Source organism: Choloepus didactylus, chromosome 27 (genome assembly GCF_015220235.1).
Source record: "Choloepus didactylus isolate mChoDid1 chromosome 27, mChoDid1.pri, whole genome shotgun sequence".
In the NCBI taxonomy this organism is placed as follows: domain Eukaryota; kingdom Metazoa; phylum Chordata; class Mammalia; order Pilosa; family Megalonychidae; genus Choloepus; species Choloepus didactylus.
Window position 1 is genome coordinate 14,053,624 of NC_051333.1, and position 23,665 is coordinate 14,077,288.

At 56.4% G+C, this 23,665-nt stretch overlaps 2 protein-coding genes across 4 annotated transcripts; both read left to right on the forward strand.

Moving 5' to 3' along the window:
• The first annotated feature begins 794 nt into the window (after positions 1 to 794).
• Positions 795 to 7,119, forward strand: B9D2 (B9 domain containing 2). 2 transcript variants are annotated; one of them, XM_037819729.1, is made up of 4 exons: positions 795 to 948; positions 1,430 to 1,521; positions 4,074 to 4,199; positions 6,550 to 7,119. In XM_037819729.1, exons 2-4 carry the CDS (start codon positions 1,434 to 1,436, stop codon positions 6,861 to 6,863), a joined length of 528 nt encoding a protein of 175 aa, XP_037675657.1. In that variant the 5' UTR covers positions 795 to 948; positions 1,430 to 1,433; the 3' UTR covers positions 6,864 to 7,119. The 2 variants fall into 2 exon arrangements, with proteins under 2 accessions (XP_037675657.1, XP_037675659.1); XM_037819731.1 differs by having other exon boundaries at positions 824 to 1,004.
• Positions 7,120 to 8,479: 1,360 nt separating this feature from the next.
• On the forward strand, positions 8,480 to 21,690 carry TGFB1 (transforming growth factor beta 1). Of its 2 annotated transcripts, none has more exons than XM_037820549.1 (7): positions 8,480 to 8,870; positions 11,935 to 12,095; positions 13,382 to 13,499; positions 14,510 to 14,587; positions 14,757 to 14,907; positions 20,153 to 20,306; positions 20,725 to 21,690. In XM_037820549.1, the coding sequence occupies exons 1-7, from the start codon at positions 8,516 to 8,518 to the stop codon at positions 20,881 to 20,883; spliced, it is 1,176 nt and encodes a 391-aa protein (XP_037676477.1). In that variant the 5' UTR covers positions 8,480 to 8,515; the 3' UTR covers positions 20,884 to 21,690. The 2 variants fall into 2 exon arrangements, with proteins under 2 accessions (XP_037676477.1, XP_037676478.1); XM_037820550.1 differs by having other exon boundaries at positions 14,760 to 14,907.
• Positions 21,691 to 23,665: the final 1,975 nt, after the last annotated feature.

Sequence of the window (23,665 nt, forward strand, 5' to 3'; positions counted from 1 at the left end):
GCCAAAAATAGGGAATCAGTTCTCGCTGGAGTCCTGGTTCTGCTGGACTTAGAAATCGACGGTGAGAAAGGCACTGCACAGGAATTCAGAATGTGTCAGTACCTTTGATCTAGTCCACTCTCCACGCATCCAGTACATTGATGAGATAAGTGGGACTAGACCCGGGCGGGATCACAGGAGACGTTATTGGCCGAGTCCAATCTTCAAAAACGAGGTATTCTCTAGATAAAGGGGGATTTGGTTCCTCATTTCTCATCTCCTCACCCCGGTCTTGCTCAGAACGAGCGATATGGAGGAAGAACTGAGTATTTCTGAGAAGGAAGTTGAACTATTAGTCCTTAAGGGGCGTGGGGAACAATACAAAAGGAAGGAAATCCCCCTCCCCAACTTCTAGAGTTTCTCTGAATGGGGAAGGATTTTTTTCCAGTTATGAGGTAAAGGGATGCACCTAACGACTTGGAGGGAATTTCCCCTTGGCCTTGCCTCAAGTCTCTGATTTATGGTCCTGGACCGAACAGAGTTAACAGAGTTTTATGGGGGCACAGAACATCGATGGATTTGCTTATTTTGTTAACAGAGTATCTGGGAAAACAGTTCGCACTCAAATTTCCTTAGCCGCACTCAAGATGGCAGCTGTTCAGCCACGCCCCAAATGGCTGAACCCTGCGCCGCAGACAGACGCTGTTTTCCCCAACTGGAACGAGTAGGGGGAGGAAACGTCCATCACAGCCTCACCCCGCCCCTCGAAGGCCGCTTGCACCAATTAGCAGCGCACAGGGCGGGTGCAAGGCTAGGGGAGGAGGCTGCTGTTGCCCAGCAACAGCGAAGGAACCCCCGAGGCGGGCGCGACCGCGACGGGACCGGCGCCTCAGCGCTCTCACTGACGGAAGGACCTGGGAGAGCCGGAAGGCAGGCCTGGGAAGTCAGCGCCCACGGAGACAGTGAACGGTTAGGCTCCAAGGACCACAATCCCCGCTGCTGCTTTCCCCTCTCCTAACCGTTAGGTGCCGTGAGTTCGGAATAACGCATGCGCTACGCTGAAAGGTGGGGCTAAGGCGGCTAGGCACTCAGAACGCATGCGCCTTTATGGAGCGCGGGGCCGAGTCACGCAAGGGGCGGGGCCTCTGCCCTCGTGGGCGGGCCCTGAGCTCCTGGGGCGGGGCTTTCCGCTGTTCTGAGCAGTAGGAGAGTATTTTGGGGTGGAGCAGAGTTAGATGCCAGGTTCTCCGCCCAGCCCTCCCATCTTTGCCCGACTCACCGGGGGTGGCAGTTAGGGTCGTGGTTAAGCGCACAGATCCTCAGGGGTTTAACGAACCCGGCCTGGAATCCTGCTACTGCCAAGTCCTCGTCAGACCCTAGTTTCCTCAACTGTCAAGTGGAGATAATACACTTAACTCACAGGGCTGTGATTCCACTTCTCCCCTCCCAGGGCCATGGCTGAGGTGCACGTGATCGGGCAGATCAAGGGGGCCACCGGCTTCTCAGAAAGTAGCCTCTTCTGCAAGTGGGGCGTCCACACAGGTATTCTGGGCCCGGTTCATTTCCTCATCAAGACCCCCAGCCCAGAGGCTTGGTTCTCCTTCCTGATCTCCTGATCCTCATCTTTCATATGCCCTGAGTACTGTAGGTCCCTAACCACACTCTCCATCCACATGACTCTCAGGCTGCCTTCTAGTCCCATAGCTGAGGGCTCTGGTTTCCACCCTCTGAACACACAACCTCTGAGCATATGGCACCCTAGGCTACACCCCTCTACTTCCAATCTTCAAATCACTACATAGCCCTAACCCGCTGTTTGGGTTCCACTCCCTGGCTTAGGGGTGCCCTGAGACTCTCCCTCACCTTAATAACAATCTGTGTTTACTGAGTTCTTGCTGTAAAGTGGCTATTTCCACCCCCGATTTATGGAGGAGAGCCGACCCTCTGGTGTTCATAATTCTCTGTGAAGGTAGCAGCTCCTTTCTGGCAGTCATCCCAGTCCATCCACACAGGCCCAGCAGGGACCCCGGAGCCCCCAGTTTCCCCACCTTCCCATCAGAGGCAGTATGTGTAGTGGTTAGGGCCACCAGCTCTGGTTTCAAGTACTACATTCCCCACCTATTAATAGTGGGCCTTTGGGCTTTCCCTCTCCCAACCTCAATTTCCTTGTCTGAAAATAAGACGAATAGCAGCTAAGAGGTGTCATCTTGTCGAGATCAAGAGCACAGACTGCCTGGGTTCAAAAACAGCTTCTGCTTATTTATTATGTGACCTTGGGCACTTCTCGTTGTCCCAGTTTCCTTATCTGTACGACAGGAATAATAACAGGCCATACCTCATGGAATTGCTGTGAGGACTATATGGATAGGAACAGCACTTAGCACAGGGCCTGGTAGGCTGGGTTTACCTGGTTCGTTTAAGAATTTGATGGGGTCTTGTTTGTAAGGCCCAGGGTACGTTGCCTGGCACTGGTAAATGACCATGGCATGAGTGTGGCTATTGGCCGCTACCATCCCTGCAGGCCCCCAGTCTTGTGTGATTTCGGTGGTGGTGAGATTCCCTGGGAAGTTGGGATCCTCCAGTCGAGTGGATAAGAGGCAGGCTCTGGAGGCAGCCTTTTGTTTCCAGTCTGGGCCCCACCACTCACCTGCTCTCTGACTCTGGACAGGTGCTGTCCCCTCGCAGAAACTCAGTTTCCTCTTCTGTAAAGTCGCGGTGGTGTGCCTCCCTCATAGTGTTATTGGGAGGTGTCATATGTGAAGCTTCTGACTCAGGGATGCCTTGAAGGGAGCCGTGACTAACATAACTTGTTATTTCAGGGAATTGTTGGGGGTTGGGGGGTTAGTCCAGAGGGAGAGCTCAGGGGTAGGCAGATAAAAAACTTGGGCTCCACAGTCAGACACGGCTGAGTTTACTGTGGGGCTTGGTCTCCTGTGGTCACTGCTGTTCCCCAGCATGGAGAACAGTACCTGGTGCACACAGCAGGTGTTTAATACACTTCCATGGAATGAATGGCCAAGTGACTTTCCTTTTCAGATTCTTTACCTATAAAAGCACTCACTTCCTAGGATCATTCATTTGTTCAACAGACATTTATTGAGCGCTTTCTGTGTGCTGGGTTTGAGGTCCTGGGAATACAGCAGTGAACAAAGTCCCTGCTCTCCTGGAACTCACAGTAGGGAGACAGAAAATAAACCAGCAGATAAGGAAATGAGTTCAGTGATCACAATTGTGGTCCCAGCTAGGAAGACAAGAAATGGGATGATGTGATAGGGATGAGTTTTTGGATAGCAGGGTCAGGGAGAGCCCCTGTGTGGAAGTGGTACTCAAGCTGAAGGATGAGAAAGAGGCAGCCGTGGGGAGATCCGGGGGTGGCACTTTCCAGGCAGAGAGAACAGCAAGTGCAAAGGCCCTAAGGTGGAAATGAACTTGACACATTGGGGAACAGAAATGGGCCCAGTGAGGCTGCAAGGGGGTGGGTGGGGGGGAGTGATGGGAGCTGAGGTCAGGGAGGGGGCCTCTGAGTGCTGGGGTTGGAGTGGGGTGGGTGGGAATTAAGAGTCCTAGAGGGCAGGTGAAATGAATTGATTGCCTACAGTGCTTCACACAGCATCTGCCTGTACTAGGCACTCAGTATACTTTTGCTATGATTATCACCCCTCAACAGGACCACTATTCTTCCACGGTGCCCCCATGGAAGATACTCTAGGCCCCATCTTAGTCCTTGCACTAGGTTTTTAAACATGGGGGTGGGAATAGTGATAAAATATCAAACACCCAGCACTCACTGTGTCCCAGGCCCGGTTTCATAGGTGCTTTGTCTGCATTAACTCTAATCGGAATGCATTATCCTTACACCCATTTTACAGGTGGGGAAACTGAGACAGAGAAAGACAACTTGCCCAAGGTTACACAGGCAGGAAGAAGGAGTGCCGGGATCTGAAGCCAGACATTTAACTACAATCACTTTGTAACCTCTGCCCCCAAATGCCAGGGAGAAATGGGGATCTGACAGCCACAGTGACATGGTTGCCTTCTGGGTGCTGTCCCCTGCCCCTCCCTGCCCTGTCTCAGTGTCCTGGCTCTCCCCACAGGGGCAGCGTGGAAGCTCTTGTCGGGTGTACGGGAGGGCCAAACGCAGGTGGACACACCCCAGGTGGGGGATATGGCCTACTGGTCCCACCCCATCGACCTGCACTTCGCCACCAAAGGCCTCCAAGGTGGGTTCTGGGCCTGGGCCCCAGGCTGGGCTGAGCGAGTAGAACAGGAGTTAGCAGCACTAAGGCCGCTGGAGCTGGGAATACCATGTCCTGTTCCTGCTTCCCATACCTTTTGGTCCCTTTCCCAGCCAAGCCTGGCCCTGGAGAGGCTCAGCTGAGGCATCCCCAGGCTGGCCCTACAGGAGATTCCAAATGAGGGGGCTGGGCGGGCAGGGTGGGAGAGGAGGGGCTTCCAAGTGCAGAGACAGTTGAAAAGTGTCTCCAGTAAGGAGAAAGCTGGGAGGAGGTTTATGAAAGAGAGACAGATGGACAGATAGACAGGTGAGAGAGCTGGTGGCGGCTCCTCAGCTTGAGCAGAGGCGTGGCTCAGAGATGAGCATGGAGCAGGGAGGGATGTCAGAAAACATTTTATGGTAGGGAATTTGGATTATTGGAGAGGAACAGATTCCAGGAAATAGCCCAGGTAAATGTGCCATTTATTCCAACAACATGAATAATGTTTACTGAGGGCCTGCCCTGTGCTTGGCCTATGCTGGCTGATGAAGACAGCCCTGGCCCTGCCTTTGCAGGACTCAATATCCAATGTGGGAGGCAGCCCCAGACAGCATCAGTTCAGAGAGGGCAGGGTTGGCAGGGTAGCGCACAGGGGACTCTAGGAGACTAAAAGAGGTAACTGATCCTGCCAGGGAGATCAAGGAGGGCTTCCTGGAGGGGGTGCATTTGAGCTGCGATGAGAAGAACCTGGGGGAGCTAATAAGGCAGACAGAGCTGGACAGGAAAGGCTCAAAGGGGAGAGTGAGCCAGGGGCATGTGAAGGACAGAGTGGGAGGACGCTAGGGAGTGAGGTGGTGGGGGGCAGGCTATGCAAGGCCTTGAATGCCAGGTGGGGGAGCTGAGCCCATCTGCTGAAGGCCCTGGGGAGCCAGAGCAGGCGATGGACGAGTCAGATACTGCTTTTTAAAAAAATCCTCTTGCCATGTGGGCGATGGATTGGAGGCATGAGGCAGGGAACTCTGTCTCTTTTCTCAACCCTGCACTCCTTCAACCGGCTCTACCTTTGAAATACAACCTAAATCCCACTGCTTCTCACCCCTGTTTCTCCCAGCACCCTGATCTGTCCGTCTTCATCACCCGCCTGGAATATTACAGTAGCCTCTTCACTGTCCCCCTCCCCCCCCCAGTCTGTTTCCTACATGCAACCAGAAGGACTGCATGTCCCTCCCTTCTCAGAACCATCCTGTGGTCCCCGCCTCACTCAGGGAAAAAGCCGGGTCTCATTATGTCCTCAAGGCTCTGCACAATGTGGCTTTGTGACCCCCTCCCCCTTCCCACCGGGTCACCCCACTTTAGCCACAGTGGCCGCACCAGGCATGCAACCACCTCAGGGCCTTTGCACTGGCTCGTCCGTCACCGGAAGCACTCTTCCTAGATGTCCACGTGGCCCACACCCTTTCCTCCTTTAAGCCTTTGCTCAAATGTCACCTTCTCAGTGAATCCTTTCTTGCCCTCCCCTTTCTAAACCTACATCCCCACCCCTACCCTACCCTGTTCTGTTTTCCTCCAGAGCAATTATCACCATCTGACATACCCTATAATTTACTTATTTACTGTGTTCGTTGTCTAGGATGCCAGCTTCATGAGGGCAGGAATTTTTGTCTGCCTCATTCAAGGCTGTCTCCCAGCTCCTAGAACAGGATCTGGCACACAATAGGGGTCAGAGTGAAGGGTGAGATGGGACTGGATCTCCAAGGGCTTTGACTGCTGGGCTGAGTTGCTGAACTGTATTCTGAGGACCCTGGGAAACCTGTAGAAAAGGAAGAAAGATGCCTCTGGCTGCTGGGTGAAAGGTGGATTGGAGGGGGTAAGAAAGAAAGCCCCAAGCCCAAGGAGCTCAGGTTGGGGCCCCAGGGAACAAAGAAGGGAGACCTCCAGGCTAGGGCCCAAGGTTCTGACTTGGGGACTTGGGGAACAGACAAGCTGCCTGAAGAGGGGGACATGGAGGAGGAGGCCACAAGAGAAGGAAGTCAGCAAGGATCAGAACTGAAGGACCTTGAATATTGAGGAGGTTGGAGTTTATGCTGAGGGCACTGGGGAGCCATGGAAGAGTTTTGAGCAGGGGAGGAACATGGATTTAGAAAGATACTTTTGGCTGCTGTGGGTGGGGGTGTGTGTGTGGATCAGGGGGTGGTAGCCCAAGTAGGAGGCTGGGGCAGAAACCCAGGAGGGAGAGGACTGGGCCTGGGGTCTCCAGTGGATATCTGGGAGATAGGGAGCCAGGGAGGCTGGACCATGAATATCCCAGACTGGACCATGCCCATCCTTCCTTTCCTCCCTCCCTCCCATCCTGCAGGCTGGCCCCGGCTCCATCTCCAGGTGTGGTCCCAGGACAGCTTTGGCCGCTGCCAGCTCGCTGGCTACAGCTTTTGCCACGTGCCCAGCAGCCCAGGCACCCACCAGCTGGACTGTCCCACGTGGCGGCCCCTGGGCAGCTGGCGGGAGCAGCTGGCACGGGCCTTCGTGGGGGGCGGGCCACAGCTGCTGCATGGGGACACCGTCTACAGCGGGGCAGACCGCTACCGCCTGCACACGGCCGCCGGTGGCACCGTGCACCTTGAGCTCGGCCTGCTGCTGCGCCACTTCGACCACTATGGCGTGGAGTGCTGAGGAACCCTGTCTCCACAGCCGGCCTCCACCCTGTCCTGGGCACCCGATGAGGGGCAGGATGCCACAGCACATGGGCTCTGGAGTCTGCCAGAGTTGACTCCAGCCAAGGGGGGCCCTGCTGATGTCTTCTCTAGGACTTGCAGCCAGAATCTTATCTCTGGGCCCCAGTTTCCCTCTCTGTAAAATGGGGGCAGTGAGTGGTGAGAGGAGGCTGCTTAGCACCTGGGAGGGGCTCAATAAAGGAGATCGTTTCTTAGGGTGTCATCCCTTCTTAACCCCCTTCATCTGATCAACCTCTTTTGCCACCAACCTCCCACTCCCCTCTGGCATCTTCCCTTCTCAGGCCCCCATCCTCTGACCCCCCCCTTCCTACTCTGGGTGCCCCTCTTCTGCTCCATTCTCCCGTGTCCCCATCCTCTGACCAAGCGCCCCGCCTCCTCAGGTCCTCATTCTCTTGGTGACCCCGCGCCGCCCCTAAGGCCACGCGCGTCTCGGTCGCACACTGGTAGCGCTCAGCCGCCAGGAGGCAGCACCCAGTTCATGGGGCGGAGCCGGGGTGCCCGCCCCCTCCCCCCCAGGGCCAGAGGGACCCCCCTCGGAGCCCGCCCACACGAGACGAGGACGGTGGCCCGGCTCCCCGCCATGCCCTCCCCTGGGGGCCGCCCCCGCCCCGCGCGCTTCCTGGGTGGGGCCGGGGCGGCTTCAAAACCCCCTGCCGCCCCAGCCGGTCCCCCGCTGCTGCCGCCGCCGCCCTTTGCGCCCCGGACCGTCCCCCTCCCTCCTCCCGCCGCGGAACCACCAGACGGCGAGGCCCCCGGTCGGGGGAGGGGGACGCCCCCTCCGGGGCACCCCCCCGGGCTCTGAGCCGCCCGCGGGGCCGGCCTCGGCCCGGAGCGGGAGGAAGGAGCTGCCGAGGAGCAGCCTGAGGCCCCAGACTCCGAGGCCCCCAGCCGCCGCCGCCGCCCCCGCCGCCGCCGCCGCCTCTGCGGGGAGGAGGGGGAGGAGGAGCGGGAGGAGGGACGAACTGGTTGGAAGAAGAGGAAAAAAAAGTTTTGAGACTTTTCCGCTGCTGTTGGGAGCCGGAGGTGCGGGGACCGCTTGGCCCGGCACTCGCCAGCGAGGAGACAGGACTTAGGGACGCCCTCACCCTCACCCTCGCCTCGGACGCCTGCTCCCTCCCTGCCCCCTACACGGCGTCTCCCAGGCGCCCCCATTCCGGGACCAGCCGTCAGGAGCCGCAAAGCCCCGGACTCCCGCGAAGACGTTACCTACCCCGGACCTCTGGCGCGCCCCGCTGCGCGCCGCTCCCTAGCCACCCGGCGTCTCTCCGGAGTCCCCGCGCATCCGAGGACCCTTCCTCCTCCAGGAGACGGGATTTCTCGCAGACCTGTCTCAGCTCCCCTGTTCAAGACCACCCACCCTCTGGTACCAGGTCTCGCCAACCTCGGTATTTGCCAGGGGACACCGAGACACCCTCCGGTCAGAGCCTTCCCTCCACCACCCCCGCTCCTTTCTCCCTGAGGGCCTCGACTTTTCCCCCCAAACCCTCCTACCTTCCCTCGGGAGACCCCTAGCCCCTGCAGGGGCGGGGCCTCCCTCCCACCCAAGCCCCGCTCGCGCTTTCGGCAGTGCCGAGGGGCGCCGCCTCCCCCATGCCGCCCTCCGGGCTGCGGCTGCTGCCGCTGCTGCTGCCGCTACTGCGGCTGCTAGTGCTGACGCCGGGCCGGCCGGCCGCGGGGCTGTCCACCTGCAAGACCATCGACATGGAGCTGGTGAAGCGGAAGCGCATCGAGGCCATCCGCGGCCAAATCCTGTCCAAGCTGCGGCTCGCCAGCCCCCCGAGCCAGGGGGAGGTGCCGCCCGGCCCGCTGCCCGAGGCCGTGCTCGCCCTCTACAACAGCACCCGCGACCGGGTGGCCGGGGAGAGCGCCCAGCCGGAGCCCGAGCCCGAGGAGGACTACTACGCCAAGGAGGTCACCCGCGTGCTAATGGTGGAAAACAACCAAAGTGAGCTCGGAGGGCTGGGAGCCCCGAGGGGGCCCCCAGGGGGCGCCGGTGTGCAGGGGTCCTGGGGAGGAAATTACTGGCAGAGGAAACCGGCTAGAGGGACAGAACCCCCGGGTTCATGGGAGGGAGGTCCAAAGAGGATGGGGTTCAGCAACCCCCTACCCTGCTCAGGTTCAGGACCCCCGGAAGTGGACCGCTTCAAGGGGGGACGTCAGGAACACGCGGGGTCGTGGACAGAGGCCCCTAGAGGGAGAGAAGCCAGGGGCGGGGGGCGGAAAGGCTTCCCCCACGGTGCGCTAGAATGCGGAGGGTGTGGGGTGGAAAGGGGAGCCAGGTTTAGGAGAAGCGAAGACCCCAGCATTTGGGAAAGGAGAGACAGGGGGAAAAGCTGACCAGAGCTCGGAGTTCGTGAAGCGGGAAGATTCAGGAAGGTCAGAAAAGCTGGGTGAAGCAAACCCCAGGAGGTGCAGAGAAAGTGAGAGAGGGGACCACTTCTAGAGGGCGCGAGGGGCACGCAGCATTGGAGGGAAGGTCCCAGAGAGGGAGGAACGGGGGAAGTGGTAACTGTGGGGAGAAGGGGCCGCGGGGTCATGGGGAGGGGGAGAGAGGCCGAGTCCCCACGGGGGTCCCGAGGAGGTGTCGTGGGTGTTTCGCAGAGGGACACAAGCGATACGGAGGGGGGAGTCAAGCGGAGGAAGCGACCTTTCGCGAAGCTTAGGAGGGTCCACCGAGAGGGGAGTCGAGCGTGGGAACGGCGGACCCGAGTGGGGGCGACGGGCGAAGGAGAGCTACACGGAGCGGGGCGTGCTGGGAGCAGCGCCCCCTCCCACGCAGCCGGACGGGAGCGCACTCAGGGAGCAGACGTACCTTCCGAAAGCGGGGGGAGGGTGCGTGGGAGGGGTGACTCTCTAAAGCCCGGGATAAGAAAACCGAGTTGGTAGGGGCGAGAGGGCCCCACGTGGGCGCCACGCGCGGGGGGAGGAGCCTGCGCTTCCGGAAAGGGGGAAGGAGGACCCTGCAGAACCCAAGCCCGCGAGCCTGGACCCCACAGTCCCAGTTCCTCTCGCGGAGACTGGGGAAACCCCAGCGTCCGGCCGCCTCGCCCTCCCTCCCTCCCTCTTCCTTCCCGTGCCCCGGGGGGGCGGGAAGCGAGCGCGGAGCCTCGGGGCGAGACCGGGCAGGTCCGGTCCCCGCCTCGCAGCCGCGTCGCCTCCCGCCAGGTCGCTCCACCCCAGCGGGGGGCGGGGCGATTGCTGGGTCCGCCCCGTCGGAGCCCACGCGGGGACCCAGGCGTCCCGGCGACCGGCAAGAACTTGCCTGTCTCCGGGCCATTTTGTGCGCCCAGGTTGCCAGGCCAACCTCACCCCCCCACCCCCCACCGCCATCTCGGTCTCATCTCTTTCCCCATCGCTTTACTGTCTTGAAGAGACTTCTTTAACAAGGATACCGTCGATACCCCGGTCTCTCGTCCCTCGCCCACCCCTAGACTGCCTCCGTCTTTTCGGCGGCCCGCTTGGGTTTCCCCATCTCTGCCTGACTTTCCATGTCTCCAGAGTTCCCCATCACTTTCTCCCTGTATCCCTCTTTCTTCATTTCTCCCTGTCCGTGTATGGTTGTCCCAGTTTTTGCTATCTTTCCCGAAGAATCCCCACTCCCCCACCCTCCGCCCCCCCTCCCTGAGGCCACCCCATCTCCCTTCCTCTGTGCAGCGCTCTCCCACCCTGCCCACCCCCTCCTTTCTCCATTCCTCCCTATCTGTCTCCCCCAGCCCTGGCTCTCCCCTTCCCTTGGGGTTTGCTGAGTAACCGCCGGGCCAGAAATAGGATTTATTTGTGCTTAGCAGGGGCGGGCCTGGACAGGGTAGGGAGGAGTAGGGAAAGGGGGCCACGAGCCGGGGTTTCCTCTGCGGGTTTGTGGCCAGATCCTCCCTCTCCTCCCCCCGCCCCGGCTGGAGCTGTCCCGCAGCACTGGCCTCTCAGTAGATACTGGAGTTGATGGCCTGCCCTCTCACCCCACCCCAAACATTCCCTAGACAAGGAAATGTTTCCTAATTCTCCTGCAGCCATTCCCACCTAGATATGTGTCATGAACTTCACCTTCTCTAACCAGCTGAGGGAAGGAGTTAAGGAAGGAAACAAGTAATAATGATGATGCTAATTATAACAACAACAATAATAATGTCATTAGCCAGAGGACAGCATCCTTAGGGCATGTCTCTTAAGAGCAGTCTCTGGAACCAGGCTGTCCGAGTTTGAATCCCCACTCTGCAGCTTCCTAGCTATGTGACTTTGGGGGCACATTCCTTAAGCTCTTTGTGCCTCAATTTTCCCATCTATAAAATGGACATGACAATAATGTCATCCTTATAGGGTTTTTGTGAGATTTAAATGCTTTAGTCGCTGTAAAGGGCTTTGAATAGTGCTTGGCAAGTAGTGAGTGCTCTTTGCAACACACATTACTGGGTCACCAGTGTGGGCAGTCTTGGTGCTACATGCTTTAACTGCACCGGCATTTCACTATAATCCTGGAATTTGGTCCTCATTTTGCAGGTGAGGCTCTGGAGATCAGAGAGAATTGGCTTGCCCGAGGTTACACAATATTTTAATTAGGAGAACCTGGATTGGAAGGCAGGGAGCTCAATGTTATTGCTGTTTCCCAAAGAGTAACAGGAAACTGAGGCTCAGAGTGGTCACACAGCTGCGGGGAGGCAGCAGAGTCACTGGCCCCAAAGCCCAGGTCCTTGATTCCTACTCTGCAATTCAACTTGCATTTGAGGCTCCAATCGCTGGGGGAGGGGGTTGGGGGGCAGTGAGTAGGCAGGGCAGACCCCTGGAGTCAGCCTTATTTTGGGTGGGCACCAGATGGATGAGGCTTCATGGGACAGAAGGGTGGTTAGGACCCCCTTTTACAGAGGAGAAATCTGAGACTCGGAGCAGGGGAGATTCCACATGCCTGAGGCATCCGAGTCAGACACTGGAGCCCACGCCCTTAGACTGGGGGTGTGCCAGCTCCCTACACCCCTGTCAATCCCCCAACATCCCTTTCTCCCTGCTTCTCCCGCTAGAGATCTATGAGAAGATCAAGCCCAGCCCACACAGCATATATATGCTCTTCAACACGTCGGAGCTCCGCGAAGCAGTGCCCGAACCCATTTTGCTCTCCCAGGCAGAGCTGCGCTTACTGAGGCTCAAGTTAAAAGTGGAGCAGCACGTGGAGCTGTACGAGGTGGGGGCGAGGGCCGGAGAGGTGGGCCGGGCCAGGGCGGAGCTGGGTGGCCAGGTGGGCGGTGGGAAGGCTGGAGGCCCCACAGTCCACGCCCGCTGACTCTGAGGTATCTAATCCTGGGACAGCAGAATCACAGACTCCATTCAGCTTTCCTACTCTCGGCAACCTAGACCGTTAAACACTTGGAAGTTGGAATCTTAGAAGTTGGACTCTTTAGAACACAGGATATTGGAGTCGCTGGAAGGGTTAGAGGCTCCAGAACTGCCCTGTTCAATATAGTAACCACTGCAGCCACATATGGCTGTTGAAGTTCATTAAGGTTCAATGAAATTAAAAATTGAATTCCTCGGGGTCACTGGCCATTATTACAAGTGCTCTGTAGTCACAGGTGGGAGGTGGCTATTTTGGACCTCGCAGATAAAGAACATTTCCACTGTTACAGAAACTTCTCTTGAACAGCGATGCTGTAGATGGAATCTTGAAAAGGCTTGGGGCCTCTGGAAGGGCTGGGGTCTCTGAAGGGTTCGATTCTCTACAGTTCTATGGCCTAGAATCCATGTCATACTGAATGTTAGACTTGTAGGATGGTAGATGTTAGGCTCTTAGAACAACATTAACTTTCTTGGAGTCTAGAAGAATTCTAGAGAATTCCATGTTGTTCTCTTGGCCCCGGAGTATTATATCCAGAAAGAAATTCCACACAGTAGTTCTGGAGCCAGGACACCTAGGTTTGTGGCATGCTAGATGCTTGAGTTTGCAGAACATTGGTGTCCTAGCACTTCTCAGGCTTCCTAAATGTTAAATTCCTGGAACGATATCAACCATGGGAGTTATGGAGTGGCTTCTGATGTAAGCCCTTAGAAAGTTACAGACTCTCAGAATACAGGGTGTCAGATTTGCTGAACTGGATGCTCAGCAGATTCCAGAACGTCAGCAGCAGAATCTCAGCATCGTGGCCTGTCGTGGCCAACAGGAACCCAGCGTGTCCGCAGTGAGAGAACTGAGGCCTAGAGGGGACAGCAAACACCCACAGCCCCGCGGGTAGTGGGGGGCAGAGGCTGAGCCGCCTGGAGCTGCCTTGACCCCGCCTGGTGCTTGTCCTCCACCCGTCCTCCGAGGGGCGCTGTGGGGGAGGGTGCTTCCTGTGTGGCCCCACAGTGTGGGTGTCTGGGAGGGACATATCTGGAGGCCCATTTGGGGGAGCAGATGGAGTGGGGGTGCAGTCATTGGAGGGAGGGCATGGCAGCATCTACCCACCGTCTCTCTCCCCCCTTCACCTCCCCCAGAAATACAGCAATGATTCCTGGCGCTACCTCAGCAACCGGCTGCTGAACCCCAGCGACACGTCCGAGTGGCTGTCCTTTGACGTCACCACAGTCGTGCGTCGTTGGCTGAGCCAAGGAGGTGAGGACTGCTTGTCTGCCCCACTCCTCTTTCCCGATGGGCTCCTGGGGACATCGAGGACACCAGGCCTGGTGACACCCCCTCCCCCGGCCACGGTATTGGTGCCAAAGAGCCGAGACCTGGCTCTCCTCCCAGGCACGGAGACCTGAGTGATGGATTGATAATCCGTTACAATCCTGTGCTGGGTGATGCTGGAGATACCCAATCAACACCACCCTTGCCCTGGGGAGGGCCGGCATGGACCTGAGCCAGGCAGGGATGGGGAGCATTTAGCCAGATGAAAAGGTGGGAGTTGGGGAGTGGGTGGGCAGTGGGACCAAGGCCCTTTTTGGTCAGCGCGGAGGCCTGAGTTCCCCGCATAGCGTCCAGCACAGCCCGGGAGCTGAGGACGTCACCAGCTCCCTCATCTGAGAAATGTCTACCCCATACCCTCCTGCATGAGGTTGGGGCCAGGCCTGCATTTCCATCCCAGCCCTACCTTTTCCCACCCCTGTGACCTTGGGGAGGTCACTTCCTCTGGGTGTGCCTCGGTTTCCTTGTCTGTGAAATGGGGAGTTTGGGTGAGGATTAGAGGAGATAACACACACAGGGCCTGGCACACAGTGTGCCCTCGGTAAACATTTGCTTTTGCCGTCGTGGGCCAGACCCAGTGGGGAACAAGAAAAGAAAGGACCCCTGCTCCCACACCTCCTGCTCTTTACTGTTAACAAGAGAAATAAATAGCCAAACCCAAACATCACAGAGGTTAAAGGACGATGAAAAGTGATGTCATGGTGGGGGAGGGGCGCGTGGTCCAGGAGGGCTTCTCTGAGGAGGTGACATCTGAGCTGAACCCAAAGGAGGAAAAGGAGGCAGGAGTGCAGTGAAGTGGAGCAAGGAGTTGCAGACTGAGGGCACAGCGAGTGGAGAGGCTGGAAGGAGCCCCTTGGGGTTTGCCACCTTCCTTCCTCTTCCCCGGGTGGCTGGATGAGCCGCCCCTCAGGCTGGCTTCCCTCTCCCCCCTCCCACAGGGGAAACAGAGGGCTTTCGCCTCAGCGCCCACTGCTCTTGTGACAACAAAGACAACACGTTCCAAGTGGGCATCAACGGTGAGACCCACTTCCCTGGCCCAGCCCCTGCCTGCCCCACTGGCCTTGGCCTTGACCCCTCCCTCTGAGAGCACGTGTGTGTCTCCCCGCACTCTGACCTGCTCGCCCCCCCACCGATGCCTCCCTCTGACAGTGCGTGTCTCTCTCCCCGTTCCCTTCCCCATCAAAGCAGGGCTCACTTCCCCTCGCCGGGGTGACCTGGCCGCCATTTACGGCATGAACCGGCCCTTCCTGCTCCTCATGGCCACCCCCCTGGACAGGGCCCAGAACCTGCAAACCTCCCGGCACCGCCGCGCCCTGGACACCAACTACTGCTTCAGGTGACACCTGCAGCCTTAGATGGAGGGCTCAGGGGACAGCTCCGGGTCCTAGAACGCTGGAACGTTGGCTCAGGGAGTCCTAGAATGTTGGAATTGCGTTGCTTTCTTGCTGGAGTGTTGAAATCAGAGGCTCTGAGAATGTTGAACATTGAGAATGTTGGAATTCCGGGTTTGAAGGTCGCCATGTTGGATTCCCATATTGTTGGCAGGTTGGGGTTCTAGAATGTTTGAAGTCAGCGTTAATTATTGAAACCTGGGAGAGTTGGACTCAAAGAAAGCTGGAATCCTGGATGCTAGAATTTGAGAATTAAGAATTGGAAGATTGCCCATGTTGGATTCCTTCCGTGTTGGCAAATTGGATTCTCCAGATGTTGGCAGGTTGGAATCTTTGAATATCAGGCTCAGAATGGTGGAATCCTATGTTAAAATATTAGGATCCACAAATGCTGGAGTCAGACAAAGCCAGAATGTTGGTATCCTAGAACGTTGGGATTCAGCAATCTTGCCAAAGAATCTTGGAGAGCTGGGATCTTAGAAAGTGGCGGGTTGAAACTCTTGCATGATGGGCTCAGAACTGTGGAATGTTGGAATGCAGTATTGAAATATTGGAATTCACGAATGCCAAGATCCTCGAGAGTTGGAATGTGAGAATCCTAGAAAGTTGGAAATCACCCTTGGAGTGTTAGAATCTTGGGATGCTGGAATACTGTGATCCCAGAAGGTTGAAATATTGGGTTCAGAGTTAGGATGTCGGGAATTTGGACTGAGAATCTGACCTTGTCTCTCCCCTGTGGAAAACGCTTTGGCGGTGCCTCTGGGCTTTGTTATGTGCTGCTCTCCCTTCCCTAAAGTCAGCCCTGCCCCAGGCTCCCTCGGGACCAATTCCTGCTCGTCCTCAGCCCAGCAGCCCCTATGGATGGAGAGATGGAGGCCTTGAGTGCAGCGACTGCTGACATTGCAGAGCCAGCCTGCCCCGTGAGCCTCCAGAGACAGGGACATGGCCTCACCTAGGAAGTCGTGCCAAAAAGCTGAACCTGGATCTAAGACTCTAGATACAATTACCAATTTTCCTGAAATAGGGGGACAGAGAAACATGTTAAGCCACACCACATGGAAGCAGTCAGCAAAATGCAGATTGTGGGAAACTTTTGACCCAGTTTCTTGAACAATTACAATGCAAAGGGGAAAAAATACAGAAAGAAGGATGGTTCTGTAGATTTTTAGAAAGAATCTTAAGAACCAGCTCAACCAATTGCAATGTTTAGACCTTATTTGGATCTTGATTTAGACAGACTGTTAAAAAAAAACATGTGTTAGACAATCGTGGAAATGTGAACCCCGACTGTATATTTGATGATAGGATTATTGTCAATTTTTTTTCCATGGTACTCTGGCTGTGTTTTAAAATAGTCCTAATTTTCTTAGAGATACATATTGAAATATATGTGGGTGAAATATGATGGATGGCGTGTGCTTCAAAATACCCCAGAGGGGAAAAGGAAGTGGGTAGGGGTAGAGAGACAGGAAATTGGCCTTGAGTTGATAATTGTTGAAACTGGGTGGTGGCGACGTGAGGGTTCAATATAATAGTCTCTCCGTCTGCTTACATTTGAAACTTTCCATAGTAAAATGTTTTTCTTATTCAGTTCAAACACCACCTCCACCGGGAAGCCCTCCTGGCCTCCTTCCCCAACATCCAAGGTGGATGTGGGGACCCCAGTAGATTTCCATCCTTGGCTTACCAGGCCCTGCTGGTTCTTGATAGGGATGGCAGAGGAGCTTCACAAGGGCTTTGCAAGGCGAGAGCTGTGTGTGTCACAGGGCCTGGAATGCAGCAGGCCCCAGTGAGTACTGAACAAATGATTTAGAGTAGTTCTCAGACCCCAGCATGCCACAGGTCACCAGGAAGGCTTGGTAACCATGGCTGGCTGCCCAACCCCACTCTGCCCCCACTCCCTGGTTTCTGATTCAGCGAGTCTGGGGTGCAGTCCGAGGATTTGCATTCCATACAAGTTCCCAGGTGAGGCTTTTGCTACTGGTCTGGGGACCGTAGATGTTTCAAACCTTGGGACCTGAGAACCCCAACCAGAGCTGGATTGGAAATCAAAGATTATTCTAGACAGTGGTCCTTCTGTGAGTCCGGTACTCTTTTTGGAAGCTGAAAGCCAGGGAGCTTTTCCCCAGAAATATGTACACATGTATACACATATATCCACATGGTTTCAGGGGTTCAGGACCCTCCCTGGGCCTGCCCGTGGATTTCTGGAAACCTCCCTGGCCCTCACATCAGTAGGACATTATTTGATCCAGATCTCACCCCACCTTTGCACAGATGGGGAAACTGAGGCCCAGTCAGATTGGGGAGGGAGCAAGCTGAGCTCACAGGGATCTCAGTCTCCTCACTCCCTCCTCAGGGCTCTGTGGCTCTTGGAAAGGCCTTGTCTTGCCCCTGAGACCCTATGAAATTGCCCCTTCCCCCTCTGCTTGAGCTGGTGTGGTCACACAGGGAGGAGAGGCTAGAGCCTCGGGTCTCACAGAGCCAGCAGAGAACTTGGCCCTGAGCTCCATGTGAGCAAGCAATGCCCCCCCTTCTCTGAGACTCAGTTTCCTCACCTCTCAAATGGGGATAGTAATAAGTCCTGCCTCATAGAGTTTGAAATTAATCGATTAATTATGTATCCGTTACTTTTTGAATAGGTGGGTAAAGACATGTGGTCTGTCTTGGCTTGCTGGGGCTGCTATAACAGAGATGGCATACTGGGCTGACTTTAGCAACAGGAATTTATTGTCTTATGGTTTCGGAGGCTAGAAGTCCAACGTGGAGTCTTGACAGGCCAGGGTTTCTCTCGGAGTCTGTGGCGATCTGGTGCTTGCTTGCTGCAATCCTTAGGGCTCCTTGGCTTGCGTTTCTGGCTCTGTCACGTGGCGATCTGCCTCCTTGGTCTCCTCCTGTGGGCTTTCTGACTGACTGCATCCAAATTATAAGGATTCCAGTCACACGGAGTAAGGCCCACCCTGATTCAATTTGGCCTCACCCAATTAGGAGTTTTGAAGACCCCATTCACAAGTGAGTCCAAACCTTCACTAATAATAACATCATCAAGGGTTCACACCCAGAGAACCGGAGCTTGGGATTTGAACGTGTCTTTATGAGGGACACGATGCAATCATTCAGTCCTCAGCATGCATCTTACCTTGCTCAGAAACTACCCCCTGCCAGCTCTGATTTTCAGCCCCTCCTGAAGAGGTCCGCTTTTCTGTATCTCCTTCCCGAGATGGTCTCTGCATGACACATGTACCTATGTCCATATAGTCTTTTTTTAATTTTGCCCAAATGGTAGAGTTTTATTCACCACTAGCCTGCAACTTGCTTTTTAAAAACTCAATCTGATAATCAATTCATTTACACATCCAACATTTGATACATCTACAGGGTGGCAGGCACTGTTGCAGTATACATTTGAGGACAAAACAGAGACTCCGCCCTCAGAGGACAACAGACCAGTCTCTAATAAAATAGCAGATGGCTCTGAGTTCTAAAAAGAAAAATAAATCAGAGGAAAGGGACGAAAAGAAACAGATTTGGGGGCTATTTTTTTGTGCTATTCTGATTAAAAATTTTTTATCATGGAAAATTCCAGATGTATCCAAAAGCAGCAGAGATAGTATAATGAACTCCATGAACTCTCATCTGGCTTCGTTATCAAGTTGTTGCCACAGTTTGAATACGGACGTTTTCACATTTTCTTACCTAACTGTGATGCCATCACTACACTGGCTAGAATTAACAATCATTTGGATTGATATTTTGGACAAGATGGTCCAGGAAGGTCTCTGAGGAGGTGACATTCATTTGTGTAATGATATTTATTGAGCACCTACTGTATGCCAGGCACAGTCCTAGGAGTTATGCCTCCTGAGTGAAGGTGTTCTAGTTTGCTAATGCTGCTGGAATGCAAAACACCAGAAATGGATTGATTGGCTTTTATAAAACAGGGTTTATTTAGTTACATAGTTACAGTCTTAAGGCCATAAAGTGTCCAAGGTAAGGCAGAAGCAATAGGGTACCTTCACTCCAGAAAGGCAATTGGTGTCTGGAAAACCTCTTTTAGCTGGGAAGGCACGTGGCTGGCATCTGCTTGCTCCCAGGTTGCGTTTCAAAATGGTGTTTTCCAAAATGCATCAGCTTCCAATGGCTGTCCTCAAAATGTCTGTCTCAGCTACTGCTACTCTCTCAGCTCCTGTGCATTCTTCAAAAAGTGTCCCTCTTGGCTGTAGCAAGCCCTCTCCTGTCTGAGCTTTTGTAGTGCTCTAGTAAACTGATCAAGGCCCACATTGAATGGGCGGGGCCACACCTCCAGGGAAATTATCCAATCAGAGTCATCACCTACAGTTGGGTGGGTCACATCTCCATGGAAACACTCAGTCAAAGAATTACAATCTAATCAACACCAATATGTCTGCCCCCACAAGACTGCATTGAAGAATATGGCTTTTTTGGGGGACGTAATATATACAAACCAGCACAGAAGGGCATTTGAGCAGAGGTTTAAATGAAGTGGGGATAGCAAGCCAGGCTGCGGGAACAAATGAGGGCAAAGGCCCTGAGGTGGAACTGTGTTCGAGGAATAGCTAGGAGGCCAGTGTGACTGGAGTGGAGTGAGGCGGGCTGCTGAGTTTGTGGAGATGAGCCAGATTCGGTGTCACCTTGTGGTTTGTGGTGAGGCTCTGGGCATCTGCCTTGAGATCGGGTCATGTTCAGAGCAGAGACACGTCATGATGATCTATAGAGCACGTGGCCCAAGAGGGCAGGGATTTCCGTCTGCTTCGTTCAGCACTGTGTCCCCAGAGCAGAGCCTGGCACACAGTAGTAGCTCAATAAACATCTGTTGCACAAGTAGGAAGAATCGGTACACATTGAGCCACGTTAATTTTTACAGCTGCAGAGTCTTGCAGCCTGAGGACGTGTCATGATTTATTTAGCCCTCCCCTGTGAGGGGCAGTTGTCTTCTCCTGGGTTTGTTCTGAGCCTTGCGTGGGCTTATGTATGTTTATGGTGCTCTTTGTGCGGTGCCCCACTGCAGGAAGTGCTCAGTGACCCGACTGTTATCACAGGGCTGCAAGGGAGATGAACAGGAGACGAGCTGGGGGGATTGGGGCAAGCTAGGGTCCCCCCCACACACTCCAGGGAAGAGGGGCCACGGCCCCCCTCCCCTTCCTGACCATGCTCCTCCCTGGCCCGCAGCTCCACGGAGAAGAACTGCTGCGTGCGGCAGCTGTACATCGACTTCCGCAAGGACCTGGGCTGGAAGTGGATCCACGAGCCCAAGGGCTACCACGCCAACTTCTGCCTGGGGCCCTGCCCCTACATCTGGAGCCTAGACACGCAGTACAGCAAGGTGCGGTGCCTGGCCGCGGCGGGGAGGTTGTGAGGGATGGGCCTGCGGGGAGCAGGGACGGAGGAGGGGAAAGAGAGAGAGAGGTCAGTTCAGAGAGATGAGTTGGTAGGGTGGGGAGAAACAGAGACAGAGAGATGGGGCGGGGGGGATGGTGGTGAAAGGTAAAGAGATGAGAGAGAGGCAGAAGGTAGAGACTGAACAGAGTTACAGACAGAGGCAGAGGGAGGTAGAGATATGGGGAGGGCGACAGAGACTGCATCAGAGGGACAGGGAAGAAGAGGAGACAGGGAGATGGAAGGAGAGCCAGGTAGAGAGAAATGGAGAGAGGCAGAAATACGGGGATGGGGGAGACGCGCTGGGGGCGGGGGCGGGCGGGGCCTGACCGCGACCCTGACCCCGGCGGCCGCCCCGCCCGCAGGTCCTGGCCCTGTACAACCAGCACAACCCGGGCGCGTCGGCGGCGCCGTGCTGCGTGCCGCAGGCGCTGGAGCCGCTGCCCATCGTGTACTACGTGGGCCGCAAGCCCAAGGTGGAGCAGCTGTCCAACATGATCGTGCGCTCCTGCAAGTGCAGCTGAGGCCCCGCCCCGCCCGGCAGGCCCGGCCCCGCCCCCGCCCCGGGGCTGTATTTAAGGACCATTAAAGGTGGAGAGAGGACTGGGGGGGACTCTGTGTCATTGGGGGGTCGGACTGGGGCGCCCTCTGTCTCCCCCCGTCTCTCTCCAGCCACCATCCATTGGCCCCTCATCACAGGAACACTTCTTGAGCACGTTATGCCTTGAGGGCTCCTCCAGGCGCTGGGAATGAGTGGTGGTCCCAGTGAGATCTGTGTATTAATTACCTCCTTTAGTCACTGTAACAATGTCCTGATATCTAGGAGCTCTGCTGACACCGATTTTAAAGGTGAGGAAAACTGAAGTCCAGAGAGGTTAAGAGAACAGGACACATTTTCTGCCCACCTGGAGCCTGCTCTTAGGGCAGGAGACAGGCCAGTAGAGCAGGGTGGCGTGAAGAGACGCAGGGGAGTGTGAAGAGACGCAGGGGGGCTTCTCTGAGCAGGTGGCGATGGGCTGAGGCGTGAAGGTGGCCTGGGGGAGGACTGGGGCGAGTATCCTGGGAGCAGGAGGACAAAAGCAGAGGCCTGGAAGTGGGGCTGTACTTGGGGTGTGCTGGATAGCAAGGAGAGGCCAGTGTGGTCGGAAGAGGAGCTGTAGGGGTGTGGGAGCTGAGTCAGATCTGTGACACTCACAGGTTACAAGTGTGTTGTCTTTACTAGCTCATTCCATTTGCCCCAAAACCGGATAGAGCAGGGGTCGACCAACTACAGCCCCCAGGCTAATTCAGCCCCTGCCTGTTTTGGTGAATAAAGTTTTATTGACAGCTCATTCATTTACATATTTCCTGTGGCTGCCTGTGAGCTACAACTTCAGAGTTGACTAGCTGGGGCAGAGACCCTGTGGCCCACAAAGCCTAAAATATATACTATCCAGCCTTTATAGAAAAGCCTGCTGACCCCTGTTTTAGAGACCATTTGATCCCCACTTCACAGATGGGAAGACTGAGGCACAGAGAGGTTAAGTTACTTGTTGATGCTCACACAGCTAGTAAATGGCAGAGCTGAGACTCAGGCTCAGCCAGTCTGAGTTCGGGGTCCATTTTTGTAAGCCCTGCACTGTTGCTGCCTCCCAGATCCCATGGGGCCTAGAGGCCCCCGTGAGAGCCTTCGAGAGCGAGCTCCCTGAGAGCCGGGGTAGGGATCTGAGCAGAGGATGGGTGTGATCTGGCCAAGGTACTCAGAGGGTCCCTCTGGCGGATGTCTGCGAAGAGCCTGAATGGGGGTGAGGGTGGGTCACAGGGAGAGAGGAGGGGACTGCTACCGTCCAAACATGAGATGACAGGGTGGGTTTCTCTCCTGCCTCCCATCTGCTGTGGTCTTGCTTGTGAATTCTCTCCTACTTCCTCTTTCCCCCAGGTTTCAGTTCCCCTTTCTCTCTCCCCTGCCTTTCCAGGGCCAGGGGCCCCTGACTTGCTCCCCCACTCAGGGACCATCGCCAGAGGGAGGACAGTGTGAGTGCACAGGTCACCTCGCCTGCAGGTGTGGGGGCATGGGCGGCACTGGGTCAGGGCGAGGGGCCCTGAGAGCCTCCCAGCTCTGCCCAGGGGTAGAAATGGGGTGGCTCCTTCTGCCTCAGGTCTGAGAGCCACAGGGAGGGCAGAGGTCAGGAGTTCGCTATGCAGAGACATGCTGCCATTGTCCTTGTCAGCAGTCCCACCTCGGGAGACACTGCTGAGCCTGGCCCCGAGAGGCAGAGAGTGCAAAGCCAGGGCGGCAGTGACACGGATTGCAGTCCCCACAGCCCCCGGGGATGCAGTGCACACACACACCCACACACGCACCCACTTTGCAGAGCTTCCAGGGCAGACAGAGCCCCACGACCACACAAACACATTCACACCTCGGGGCCACAGCGGCACTGGGTCGGGGGAGACTCCTGCAGGGTCTGGACCCTTGACAGCGTCACAGCCCGCACTTCCACAGATCCAAAGAGCACAACACACAGCCGGACCTTGGAGCCACATGGGGATGTGACACAGGCAGAGACTCCACGAGGGATACAGCAAAATGCAGTCACAGCTACATTCTGTGGGATCACAGTCACTGCCAGCACATGCCCACACACAGATTCGGGGCAGTGTACACACAGACACACACACCCCCAAGCATCAGAGCCCGTCAGGAAATGAAACACACGGAGACTCCAGCAGGGACCCACCAGCAGCTACACAAACATCCTCCACCGCGGCAGGGCCACAGACAGACGCGGTGTGCGCCCACACGGAGACGGCACGTCAGGGTCACCCACTCTGTCCGACATCTCAGATGCACCCACCCCCCAAGCTCGGGAAGTCCCACGTGGCCGACCCCACCACACCCAGACACGCTGTCACACCCCGGGTCCCAGACGGAGCAGCTCCCACACTCCCAGACACACCCCCGGGTCGCAGACGGGCCCTCACACGCCCGGCTCAGGCCTCCGCCCGAGGACAAGCCGCGGCCGCCCCGGGCGGGCCCAGCGCTCCTCGGTCTCCCCCGGCCCGCGCGGCGCCCTCGTGACTCGGCCCCGCCCACCTGCCCCGGGGCGCGGAGGCGGCGGGAGCGGCCGCGGAGGGAAAGCCGCGGGCTCAGCACCTTCCGCTCGCCGCGTGCGCGCTGCCCTGCTCGGGCACCCTGGCACCCCCTGGCACCCTGGCGGGCCCGGGCAGGACAAGGCACGGGCAGGGGGTTCGGGGCCCCCCGCTGTCCGGCCCTCCCCTCCCCCACTTTGCGGGCAGCCTGGGCGGTGGAGGGAAGTCGTGGGG

Bases quoted from the DNA above. Each gene is read 5' to 3' on its own strand.
- B9D2 (XM_037819729.1), top strand. From the start codon at position 1,434: ATGGCTGAGGTGCACGTGATCGGGCAGATCAAGGGGGCCACCGGCTTC. The intron at 1,522-4,073 runs GTATTCTGGGCC...CTCTCCCCACAG, and splicing joins CAAGTGGGGCGTCCACACAG to GGGCAGCGTGGAAGCTCTTG. The intron at 4,200-6,549 runs GTGGGTTCTGGG...CCCATCCTGCAG, and splicing joins CGCCACCAAAGGCCTCCAAG to GCTGGCCCCGGCTCCATCTC.
- TGFB1 (XM_037820549.1), top strand. From the start codon at position 8,516: ATGCCGCCCTCCGGGCTGCGGCTGCTGCCGCTGCTGCTGCCGCTACTG. The intron at 14,588-14,756 runs GTGAGACCCACT...TCCCCATCAAAG, and splicing joins GTTCCAAGTGGGCATCAACG to CAGGGCTCACTTCCCCTCGC. The intron at 14,908-20,152 runs GTGACACCTGCA...CCTGGCCCGCAG, and splicing joins GACACCAACTACTGCTTCAG to CTCCACGGAGAAGAACTGCT.